Source organism: Chenopodium quinoa, unplaced genomic scaffold (genome assembly GCF_001683475.1).
Source record: "Chenopodium quinoa cultivar QQ74 unplaced genomic scaffold, ASM168347v1, whole genome shotgun sequence".
Taxonomy (NCBI): Eukaryota; Viridiplantae; Streptophyta; class Magnoliopsida; order Caryophyllales; family Amaranthaceae; genus Chenopodium; species Chenopodium quinoa.
The window spans coordinates 6,199,834-6,213,283 of NW_018743212.1; the positions used below are offsets into that span (position 1 = coordinate 6,199,834).

The window sequence follows — 13,450 nt, forward strand, 5'->3', positions numbered from 1 at the left end:
AGTCTTCTGCAGGGGCAGAGTATCATTCGATGTCTAAGATAACTGATGAGCTAAAATGGTTGAAGGCTCTACTCAACAATTTGGGAGTTTCGCATCCGCGTGCGATGAGCTTGTTTTGTGATAGTCAATCAACGTTATATATTGCGCAGAATCCGGTCTTCCACGAACGCACTAAACATATTGAGGTTGACTGTCATTATGTTAGGGACGCAATTCAGGAAGGGGTTATTAGTCCGTCGTATGTGAAGACAACGGATCAACTAGCGGATATTTTCACTAAGGCATTGAGTAAAAACCAATTTTTGTATTTACTTGGCAAGTTGGGCATTTGTGATTTGCATGCTCCAACTTGAGGGGAGGTGTTAAGCCTTGTATTTGTGTATAGTTAATGGGCCAATATTATAAGCCCTAATCTCTTTTTAGGTTGTATACTTGTATATAAATTCTTGTTCATGCAGTAATACAATCAAGGAAAATCAATTCCTGACAACATGAAATATTCCATGTTTCCAACAATTCCAAAAGTATACGGTATACAACTAATTTTCCCTTAAAAAAGAAGTTAATATAATACCTACCTTCGTTTCGTAGTAATTTTGTAGTACAATATTTTGACTTTTGTATTATTTATATGCTTAATTTGACTATGCTTTCTTACTAATACTACTACTCCCTTCGTTTTTTTAAGTGCCCCATTGGGGATTTTGGCACTATTCACTAAACATACTTTGACCAATATTTGTGAATTATACATAAGAAAAAAATATAGTCTTGTGGGTACTTGTTAAAATCGCCTCAATGAGTAGATAATTAATATTTAATTGTTATAATTTATAGTTAATGATAATTAAAGATATCATCAGTCAAACTTTTGTATCGGCATGAGTGTCATGTCACTATGGGGCAGTTAAAAAAAACGGAGGGAGTATTATATAAAAAAACACATGTTGCCTTGTAAAATATTTTTGGATTAGTCTTTATGTATATTTTCATTATATTAACCTTTTATATTCCATAATATAGTGTTTTTTCTTTTAAAAAAAAATATAGGTGTTGTTTGGTTGCCTTTAGTTTTCATGGGCACCCAAAATTCCCGTGAATTTCCTTTTAGGTATGTTGTTTGGTTGACATTAAAAAGCAAAAATGGGGGAAGTTACAATTCATGGGAATTTTTACTTTCCACAAAACATGGGAAGTTACTTACCCACCCCTCTCTTGGTCATTCACAATTCCTAGGTTTTACAAATTCCCACATGACAACCAAACATATTTATGCAATTTCTAGGAATTTTAATAAATGAAGTAATTTCCCATGAATTAGAATTTCCCATGGGAATTTACTTCCTACATCAACCAAACAAGGCCTATAATATACATCCTCTATTCTTTTTTACTTGACGTGTTTATTTTATTACGCTTGCCAATGCAAAACTCTAACGATCAATAACTTTAATTGTTCATAAGTAAAAATTATAAAAGTTATATATTATGATAGTAATTATTGAGACGAATTTAAAAAGAACCCACATGAATATGTTTTTTCCTTACATATTATTCACAAAAGATGGTCAAATAAGAGGTGGTGAATAGTGTAAAAGTCAAAGCAGGTCAAGTAAAAAAGAACGGAAAAAGTAGTATATAACTATAAATATTAATTGTAAAAATTATGCTTTGACGTGTATCAGTCAAAATATTGTGATTATTACGAAACAGATAGAGTATACTTTACTATTCAATTTTTTTTTTAGGCAAAATCGAACCATAGCAAGTATTCACGCGTGACATAGTGAATTGTTTGTGCTACGGTGTTGCGCCCACCACAGGACAAAACTAGCTAAAGTTAGAGAGAGAAAATCAATACTCATCCTTCCTTCACTTAATTACATACTTTTTCAAGAGAGAGAAATTGAGCTTATTTTTCTGAATGTGACACATAGTATTACTACCCATTAACCTTTTTTCTCTCTTCATTTCTCTCTTCTTTCTCTTTTTTGTAGGTATCCTTCTTCTCACATTCTCTCCGATTCTTCAGATCCCATTCTCCTTTTCTTTTTTTCTTTTTTAATTTTCTAACTCTGTTCTTACTCTGTTTTTCATTCATTTTATCTGATTATTTTTTAGATTTTTTTTTCCCTTTTTGAAATTTAAGTTTTAGGGTGGAAATCTTCAATTTGCTACAGTTTGATGAAACCCTTTTCTTGGATTCACCTAATTTAGCGTTTTTTCTCTTTCAAATTGATGTCTTATCAAGCTTCCAGAACTCAGGTTTGCTACGTAACTGTCCTTTTTTTTTTTTTTTCTTTGCACTTACTTTTTATTTTCTAATGTTAAAAGTTCATTAATTTTTTGCACATTTTCTAGGTTTGATTATTTTTATTTTAAGGCTTAGTTCTGCTTAACATGTTTTGTTACATAAAATCCTCTGTTTTTGTTTAATTTTTGTTGCAGAGTTTGTTGCATGTGGTGGAATTTTTGTGCATTGTCATCTTTATTGCTGTATTAAAAATATGATTTATCTGGGTATTTATTGCTTTGTTTTTTCTGGGTTTTTGCAGATTTGAGCTGTCGAGATCTGTGGGTAAACTCAGGTCTTTTTTGGGGTTTTGCAGCAAATTTATGTTTTTTCTAAAAAAATTGAAAAAAAAGAGGAAAGAAATATAGTGGTTAGGTGTTGAGTATATTTAAGTTGGTGGGTTGAACTCATTTCCGAAATTTAAGGGTTAGATATCAAAAATTTAAATTTCAAAATTATATTTTCTGGTTAAAGGTTGAATTTTTGGTGAATTGTTAAGAAAAACCCAGAAAAATGCAGAAACCTCCTCAAGAAGATTTCTCTCTGAAAGAGACAAATCCCCACCTTGGTGGTGGAAAAGTAACTGGTGATAAGCTTACTAGTACTTATGATCTTGTTGAGCAAATGCAATACCTCTATGTGAGGGTTGTTAAGGCTAAAGATTTACCTAGTATGGATGTTACTGGTGGTTGTGACCCTTATGTTGAAGTGAGGCTCGGGAACTATAAGGGCACGACTCGACATTTTGAGAAGAAGTCGAATCCTGAATGGAGTCAGGTGTTTGCCTTTTCGAAGGAGCGGATTCAGGCATCAGTTCTTGAGGTTACTGTGAAGGATAAGGATGTTGTTAAGGATGATTTTATTGGCCGTGTATTGTTTGATCTTAATGAGGTTCCGAAGAGAGTGCCACCGGATAGTCCTTTGGCGCCGCAGTGGTATAGACTTGAAGACAGGAAGGGTGATAAGGGTAAGGGAGAGTTGATGTTAGCTGTGTGGTGGGGTACTCAAGCTGATGAAGCGTTTCCTGAGGCGTGGCATTCGGATGCTGCTACTGTTAGTGGGACGGATGCTCTTGCTAATATTCGTTCGAAGGTGTATTTGTCTCCTAAGCTTTGGTACCTGAGGGTGAATGTGATTGAGGCTCAGGACTTGGTTCCGGGTGACAAAGGACGATTTCCTGAAGTCTATGTTAAGGCTATTCTTGGAAGCCAGGCTCTTAGAACTAGAGTCTCTCAGAGCAGGACCATCAATCCTATGTGGAATGAGGATCTTATGTTTGTAGCGGCAGAGCCTTTTGAAGAGCCCTTAATATTGAGTGTGGAGGATAGAGTTGGGCCTAACAAGGATGAAGTGTTGGGCAGCTGTGCAATTCCTCTGCAATATGTTGACAGGCGGCTGGATCATAAACCGGTTAACACTAGGTGGTTCAATCTTGAGAAACATATTGTTGTAGACGGTGAGAAAAAGAAGGAAATCAAGTTTTCCAGTCGCATTCATCTGAGGGTCTGTTTGGAAGGTGGTTATCATGTTTTGGATGAGTCGACACATTACAGTAGTGATCTCAGGCCAACAGCTAAACAGTTGTGGAAGCATAGCATTGGAGTTCTTGAACTTGGTGTCTTAACTGCACAGGGTTTGATGCCGATGAAGGTGAAGGATGGCCGTCAGACCACGGATGCTTATTGTGTTGCCAAATATGGTCAAAAATGGGTGAGAACAAGAACTATCATCGATAGCTTTAGTCCTAAGTGGAATGAGCAGTATACATGGGAGGTGTTTGATCCTTGCACTGTCATCACTGTTGGAGTATTTGACAACTGTCATCTACACGGAGGAGGTGGAGGAGATAAAGGTGGCGGAGCAAGAGATTCGAGAATTGGTAAAGTGAGGATTCGTCTTTCATCCCTCGAAACTGATCGTGTGTACACTCATGCATACCCGCTTTTGGTGTTACATCCTTCAGGAGTGAAGAAGATGGGAGAAATTCAGCTGGCTGTGAGGTTCACATGTTCATCGTTGCTGAATATGATGCATATGTACTCTCATCCATTGCTTCCTAAGATGCATTATCTTCATCCCTTAACTGTGAGTCAGCTTGATAACTTGAGGCACCAGGCCACCCAGATAGTGTCAATGAGGTTGAGTCGTGCTGAGCCGCCTTTGAGGAAGGAAGTGGTCGAGTACATGTTGGATGTGGGTTCTCATATGTGGAGTATGAGACGGAGTAAGGCAAATTTCTTCAGGATCATGAACGTCTTGGGTGGAGTAATTGCTGTTGGAAAATGGTTTGACCAAATATGCAACTGGAAAAACCCCATCACCACTGTTCTTATCCACATCTTGTTCTTCATTTTGGTCATGTACCCTGAATTGATTTTGCCCACAATTTTCTTGTACTTGTTCCTCATTGGTGTATGGTACTATAGATGGAGGCCAAGGAATCCACCCCACATGGACACCCGCCTATCTCATGCAGATTCTGCACACCCCGATGAATTGGATGAAGAATTTGATACATTTCCAACTTCTAAGCCAGCTGATATTGTGAGAATGAGGTATGATCGTTTGAGGAGTATAGCCGGGAGGATCCAGACTGTTGTTGGTGACTTGGCAACTCAGGGTGAGAGGCTCCAGTCTTTGCTGAGCTGGCGGGACCCTAGAGCCACCGCATTGTTTGTTATATTCTGCTTGGTTGCTGCCATCGTTTTGTATGTCACACCATTCCAAGTTGTGGCTCTTCTGACTGGGTTTTACGTGCTAAGACACCCAAGGTTCCGTCATAAGCTTCCGTCTGTTCCCCTCAATTTCTTCAGAAGGTTGCCTGCTCGTACAGACTCAATGTTGTGAATCTTTGTTGAATTTGTTTTCCGATCTTTAGCTGGATTCATTTTGGATAGCACCTATTTTCCCCTGTCATAAAGAAGCTGCTGACGCTCTGGTGCTCATTTTCTTTCGGTTAGTGGCGAATGTTAGATATGGGTATGATGTTTTACCCCTTTTTTCTGCAAACTGGCAGAATTGTGGTTCTATGTTTTGTGTATCCTGTAGAATCCGTGGCCTGTATGTTAACTATATGGGAACCGTATTTATGTGTTGATTCTTAAATTGCGTCTAATATATATTTTGCCACCTTAATTGCTGTGTCTCGCTTAATATAGTGAACAGAATCACAATTTTCAACAGTTTTGCCCATGCAAATACATACCTTTTCCCTTAATTTTGGTGGGTGGCCTTTTGAATCTTATAATGTTTCTTACTGTTTAATTTGTTAATTTAAATCCAACTTTAGTTGGTGTTAAACATTCTGTGTTGTAATCTACCAATCCTTCAAGTTAAGTTCTTTTCGGGGCAGTTGAGAAGTTTTGGTAAGCAGGGAGCTTAAGTCATCACGTCCCTTTCAGCTAAACAAGGTATGTCTTCTAACCTTTAGCAATGCAAGCTTCTTCCTTCTTTTGGTTTTGTTTGTTTTAAATTGGTAGATTCTATTATATTTAGCTGATACACCCTAATTATAAAACAACTTGATCATGATAAACAATTAGTTTTTCTTTGACGACATCCTGCGAGTTTGGTGGAAATGCGGAATATGTCAGACAGATCTGGCTCTGTTTAATTTTTTATTAGCCGTGTTTTGTTCTATGTGCTTTTGAACTGTGTTACAGTGATTTACGGAGTATACATGTACGAAAAATCCGTATTATTTTGTGGAAACTACTTGTTTTTGTTTAGTAGTGTAACATTAAACCTTGCACAAGTGTCATTTTGGACTTTGCTACATGTTTAAGTTTGTCTTGAGCATTATAAATTAATCAGCTGTCTCAGTTAGAAATCATTTTTTAATACCTGCTGCTTGTTTATATTATTCGTGTGAAGAGTACAGACAGTGATAGCGCTCCGTAATAACTGGTTGTTGTCTTCTGTTGTGCTGTGGTTCTTTTGTTCATGTGAGGCATGAGGTAAAATCTAAACATCTCTGGAACTGTGTATCTTTGTCAAGTGAATAATCCACAAGTAAATACGTATATAAACAAGGGGTAAAAGGGGAATAAAATTTAATAGTGCGAAAAAGGGGGAAACTACTAAGTTTATATGAGAGAGTTTAGTGATTACTTTATCTGGGAAACTACTGAGTTTATTTAGTGATTACTTTAAGAAACCTCTTGTAATGGTGAAGCTTCTTTGTTTTGGTAAATTCTTTGTTATTTTTGTTAAAGATGTAAGCTTGCTCATGCTTTACCATTGGGAACAGTTATGGGTTTTAGCTCCATTTTTTTTATGGACAAATTTAGAATGCTATTGCAGGCTTTCGACATTAACCCTCCCTCTTCCCGATATGTATAGTCGTATACTTTTTGCATTTGGTACAAAATCAGGGGGTTGAGGGCATGTAAGGACTAAGGAGTAATTCCTGTAAACTCCCATCTTGTTTTTCTGTTGAAGGCTGAAAGTTACATGTGTATTGAACTATTGATGTTCTTATTTTATTGGCATGACAATGTTCACTTTGAATAAGTCGGTGCATTTCACCTAGTGCACAAGTACTATTGATGATGAACAAATGTTCATTTCTTTTTATGTATGAATGATTCGATGTACTGTATTAATAATGGATGATAGAAAATTAATACAAGTGCTAAGGTGCAAGTGATCCTCATGATTATCGAGGAACGTATTCGAGTAATTCTTGCATGCACTTCGAGCACCAAGTACTCTATCACATATGTGCCTTGGTACAAAACGAGTCATATACAGGTGCTTGGCTACAAGTCCCTTTGGTGGTTAAAAAAATCCCTAAGTCTTTCCATCTATCCTAGAAGTCTTCTCAAAACTCTAATAATAAAGAGCATATCTTAGCACTTGTTTTAAATTGTTGAAGGTAATGTGTATCATTTTCGCAATTCGATATGCAAGTAGGAAGACATGTAATCAATCGTTATCAATGTAAGATATGTTTTGTATTATTTTTTCTCAAGTATGCTTAACAAAGGAAGATAAAATAAGTTACTTCGTATATTGGTAGTATTCAAAGTCAAAACATATCAACTAATATAAGTAGAGGAAGTATTTGTTTGTGCTATTGAGTTACTCTTATTTCTTTTCTATTGCTAGTTTCAATATAAAAATTAGTACTACCTCTGTTAATTTTTAGTTGCAACAAAGGGGTACTATTTGTGAGACAAAAAAATTTTCTTTGTTGCAACTAAAAATGAATAGAGATAGTATAACTCTATACTGAAACGGAGACTATGAATGATGTGCAATCCCTAGATACGTTCAATTTATTATTTGCTCACAAAGATCATATATTCTCTCTTAAGATTGACTTAAGCATTGGTGCTGGTGTTGACGGTCGTCTCTTTACTTCAATTTAATATCATCGGTGTGCAGGTAAAACCGTAAAATGTAGCATCAAAATCAAAGTCTTCCAAACAAATTGTGAAATAGTAAATACACCCCTAATTAGGTAATTGTTTATTTTGTACCCGAAGCAATGTGTAAGGTCAAGCCATAAGATACACTATATGATCACTAATATCGGCTAAGATTTGCTTTCACAACAAGTGGCTAGTGCCCACCCAAGTGGCTAATGCTCACCCAATTTGCTCATTTTTAGTTAGTAACTAGTTTAAATCTGCAATGCATGATTTTTATTTAACCTAATTATGAATTATAATGTTAATTTAACAAATTTTGTGGCTAGTGCCCACCCAAGTGGCTAATGCCGTCCCAATTTGCTCATTTTTAGTTGGTAACTAGTTTAAGTCTGCAACGCATGATTTTTATTTAACCTAATTATGAATTACAATGTTAATTTAACATATTTTGTTTTTAAAAAATTAATATTTTTTATTGAAACAAATACTGAAAAAAAAAATAAGAAAAAAAAACACCTTGAGTCTTATACTTGTATTATATTGTTATAAAAGTTATTGATCATTAAAAATGTAAAAAAAAAAAAAAAAACACAAATTTAATGATTATACGATTCTATATAAGAATTAAATTTTATGTTAATTATAACCCGTGCAATGTATTTTTGTTTTTTTTCTTTTTTTTTTTTGAGAGGAACCCGTGCAACGAACTTATATACCTCATATATAAATGTCCCTCTTTTGTTGATATATTTTGACTGGCACAATGTTTCATAGCTTTGACCGACACAATGTTTTATACAAATTTAATTGACTTATTTTTTGTGATAATTAATAATCAAGGTTTTTTATTTTTATTTTATATTTATATAGTTATTGAATTTTAGTGTTATTATTATAAATAAATCAACAAATATATAATAAAACCTAAAGTGTCAATCCTAGTTAAAGCAAAAAAAAATCTCAAAGAAAAAAAATACAATGTAGAATGATACTGAATATGGGAGTAGTATATTATTCTAATATATTATCTTATACATTATATATGTTTGTTTATTTTAGAAAAATACCTATTATAACATATATGAAAGATATGTTTAAATTATTTTCATTGAATGCATATAGAATATACTTTGAATATAGTTGCCAAAAGTTAATATTATAGGATTTATATAAATTAAGATTTGTAAAAAAAAATAAATAAAAAATAAATAAAAAAGTGAAAGTGGCGGGAATATTTTTAATCAAAACATGACAAGTGTCATGTCAGATTCGCTTCTAGTATTATGTTATTGATGATTTGTCATTGCACTGAATTCAAGGTTAAGAACAAGAAAAGTGAAAGGTATTCCAGGTTTTGTTTTTACAGGATCAAAAAACCCAAGGAAACAAATTTGAAATATCTTTTGGCTAGTATCGGCGATGAATCAGATCTTTTCAATCCCCGCATTTGTATTGTCAAGCAGCTCACTATGTTTGTATCCTCAATCCTCATTTTAGCTCTTGTATTAGTATGGTTAAGAGAGTCAAATGCTCTGTTAGTATTCTCGAGTCAGTTGGAAGCATAGCCTCCTTTTTGGATCGCTGTAAAACAAAAAAAATTCATGGTTAAAATGCCACAAGATCAATTAATAAAGCTGAGAGTCTGATGGAGAATGTATAGAGGTAGGCAAAGCTATGTTTAATTGAACTCTAATATGGAAGTCCAAGGAGCTCATTTTACGTTTCCATGTAACATTGTCACATAGATGCTAGACCTAATAAATTTGTGTGGAATGAGCGAATGACTAGCATATTACATTGAACTCGGATACTTATGTCATAGACAATTAAATGTGTAACTACGTAAATAAAACTTTTCCCTTTTGTTTATAAGTAAAATGTTAATTGTTGACTGTGATATAAATTATCAAAAATTCGACACAGATACTTGAGATAAAGTGGGACCGACGTTGGAGCCCACATCCTAATCTTCAACATAGAATGCTTTAACCTAAAAAAGAAATGCTGATGGGAATCAGAGCTTAAAAAAACATTGCTTTACACATGTTGGGAAATATGGGAATTGAAATGATGAAATGTGATTTAATTTCATTTTTGACACACCCACCAAATTAAAGGAGGCCCCCTTCGCTTTGGCAGGCACGTCTTTAACGTTATTACACTTAGACAAATAGTACTGTGGTTAGTCCTAGACGGCTAGACATATATAAAGAGTCCTACTGCCTACTGCACATAATATTTTGGCCCATTACATGTTATAATGTGGTACCTTCTGGTCTTACTTTGGCAGCATCCACTGCCCACTGCTTTATCTACCGTAGCTTGTCTATGAATGACTGTGCTACATGTTAATGCCTTACAGCCTGTAATTTCTTCAGCTTAGGGAAAACCCTAATTCCTCAAAAAAGAGAATTTTTTTGTTATGTTAACGTAAGGGTATGGAATGAGATAGTTGTGGGCTGTGGTGGGCCATGTCTCATGTTGAGCCTACAAGCCTTGTGTCTGGTTAGGTCAGGCCCATGTCTTTTGTTTGGCTTAGGCCCGACTCACGACTTAATAATAGCGTGTCATGCTTTTTTCATGCTGCCTCAAACGCCATCTTGAAGCCTGGGCATTGTAGATAATAGTGTAGATAGTAAAGTGTACTTAAGAGATATGATCGATGCATATGTGATATTGACATTTTAGTTTAGTATTGGTAGTGTTTAGATCATCATATTATATACGTAGTTATCTACATGGGTGATGGACTAATGGTGATTGTTTAAAATTAATTATGTATAAATATGAATATCACGACGGAATTGACATTATTTTAATTTTAAAAATCATATAGGATGATTTTACAGCGGTCGTTTGAAAAATGACTACCATATTATTTTAATGATATATAATATGGTCGATTCATTTTTTCATGTTATAAAATGCACAATTAGTCTTATAATATCTACAATGTAAATATAAATTTTGAAAAATTTCATTCAACATATAATAAATATTTTTTGAAAAACTGTAAAATAAGAATTAAAATTACATAAATGAAACAAAAAATTTGATAAATAAAAAAAATATTGATAATACTATTTAATACCATTAAATAAAGTAATATAATTAATAACTTGAAAAAAAATATATCAATTATAAACTACATAATTATTAAAATATTATAATAGTCATATTGACTACTGTAAAATTTTCAATATAAAAAGAAAATCTAGGAAATTTCTATAGCAAGTAAAATAGAATAATAAAAAGTCTACAAGTTAAATGTTCCAGCATAGAAAAGGAAACCTTTATCTTTCAAAGCAAAAAAAAGTTGTGATTAGACATTGGTCGGTTCCTTTATGTTTTAATTTGGATTTATTTATAAAAAAAGTTTTTTTTTTTTTTTTTTTTTGGACAAGATTCATTAAAAAGTTTTAGAAATAAAAATATTGGCATCAGAAGCAACTCTATATCAGAGCCAGGTTTCGATCCAGGGACCTGTGGGTTATGGGCCCACCACGCTTCCGCTGCGCCACTCTGATTTTGTTGACAAATTTGTTGAACTTAATTATATAAACACAAAAACAAAGGGCATTGAAAATATTTGGGCCGAAAACTAGTGTTCTTGCCTCCTTGGGCTTTTGTCTTCCTTTTATCTTTTATCCTTTATGAAATTCAGTTCTACTGAGTAATAGACATCAGAATTTGTAATATTGAGTTTAACATTACTTCTGAATAGCACTGTCAAAAACCGAACCGAACTGGTGAAACCGAACCGTTTCAAACCGAACCGATTAAAAACCGATTTTATGAAACCGAAAACCGACCCGAACCGTATGTTAGTAAAACTGAAACCGAACCGATCCGAGTAAACGTTAAACCGTTTAAGAACCGACCAAATCTAAACCGAACTGAAAGGAAAACCGAACCGAAAATGAACAGAACCGTTTCTAACCCGAAACCGTTTAAACTGGCATAAAAACCGTTTACACCGAACCGTTAACAAACTGCAACCCGTTTGCACCAAACCGTTTATAAACCGAACTGATTATAAACTGAACCGCTTATAAACCGAACCGTTTATGAACTGAATCGCTTATAATTCGAACCGTTATAAACCACTTCCTATAAGGGGTTTTTTGAACGACTCGATAAAAAACCGATTTTTTGAAATAAAAAACAGACCCGAACCGTAATTTAGTAAACCTGAAATAAAACCGATCCAAATAATGTTATATCGTAGAAGAACCGTACCCGTTAACGAACCGAACCAGTTATAAACCGAACTAAAATAAAACTGAACCAAAAAAGAACCAAAGTGTTGTAACCGGACAAAAACCGTTAACAAACCACAACCTGTACCGTTTACTACCCGAACCGTTTACAACCCGGACCGAATTTAAACCGGGATAAAAACCGTTTACACCGAACTGTTAACAAACCGCAACCCGTTTGCACCGGACCGTTTACTACCCAAACCGTTTACAACCCGAATCGAATTTAAACCGTTCAAGAATAAACCGAAACCGAATCGAACCGATAATTATTTAAACCGAACTGAAACCGACCCGTAAGACATTTGAACCGATTTCAAACCGAACCAATTTCAAACCGAACCGAAACCGAACTGTCAAACCGTTTTGACAGTGCTACTTCTGAACCATCTAATAACCGCTACACTCATTACTAAAGTTGGTATTTTCCGTACATTCTTGATGGAATTTATTATTTTAAGTGTTTTAAGAAATAAGATTTTAAAAAATGATGAATAAATAAATTTTCCAAAAAAAAAAAAAAAACAAAAACAACAACAAAGCCTTAGTCTCAAAATGATTTGGGGTCGACTAACTAAATCGTCACAAGGAACTGGACGATATAAAAAGTTAAAAGGATTTATATTAATTATGTCATTAATAAATGTATCGATTATTGAAAGTAATATAGTACTTATATTAGATTAGAGGATTTGTGAAATGACTTTGAAATGTATATAAGATTATATAAGGTGATGATCATAAAATATCTAAATACTTGAAATTGGAACAGGAATTTGTTAAGAATCTATGATTTTGAGTAATGAAAGTCAAAACATGTATAGATTCCACAGTTCCAGTATTGATTTTTAATTTTTAAAATCGGGACCTTTAGGATATCTTGTTAAAGTCAGCTCTTATACTAGATTAGTGGAACAACAATCGGATGAAGATATTATTCAAGTTGAAATCAGAAATCAATCCAAGTTCATTTTTGGAGGAATAAAAATATCGAAAAACAAATTACACCCAAATCATACAACAATGTAAGCCCAAATCACATAATACCTTTTGTGATTATAAACTGACAACAATTTATGGAGTATATAAAATGATAGGATTACCCTAAACTAGATCCTGTCACTGGTAGTTCCAATTCCAATTCTCGTCTAGTAACATGTTCAATAAATTTCAGTTCCAATTCTGATTTTGAGCAACCTGTTGCAAAACAAGAAAAAGAGGGGTGTATACCATAATTACCACATTGACAATGGAAAACAATAAATATTAAAAAAATGAACAATAAAGTTTCTTACTTTATTGTTTTTCTAATAAATGTTTTATTTGCTCGTCAAAAAAAAAAAAAAAGGATTATTTTGACTTTTTAACATCTGTCAAATGACTTGACTATTGATTTGAAAAAAATGTGAAAATTTTAGTTTCTAGAATATACATTAAGTTAAAGTGATAAAGCCAGCAAAATATTCAAAGAATGCCATTTATTTGCACAAATTAAAAATAAGAATATACTTCGTATTAAGTTC

The 13,450-nt window shown here is 33.8% G+C and overlaps 1 protein-coding gene and 1 non-coding gene across 2 annotated transcripts; one reads left to right on the forward strand and one right to left on the reverse strand.

Moving 5' to 3' along the window:
• The first annotated feature begins 1,884 nt into the window (after window positions 1-1,884).
• Window positions 1,885-5,428, forward strand: LOC110734555 (FT-interacting protein 1-like). The gene is made up of 2 exons (XM_021914724.1): window positions 1,885-2,265; window positions 2,556-5,428. Exon 2 carries the CDS (start codon window positions 2,807-2,809, stop codon window positions 5,138-5,140), a length of 2,334 nt encoding a protein of 777 aa, XP_021770416.1. The 5' UTR covers window positions 1,885-2,265; window positions 2,556-2,806; the 3' UTR covers window positions 5,141-5,428.
• A 5,695-nt stretch (window positions 5,429-11,123) lies between these two features.
• TRNAM-CAU lies at window positions 11,124-11,195 on the reverse strand. The gene has a single exon. It is a non-coding gene; the product is annotated as a tRNA-Met (tRNA).
• Between the last annotated feature and the right edge of the window lie 2,255 nt (window positions 11,196-13,450).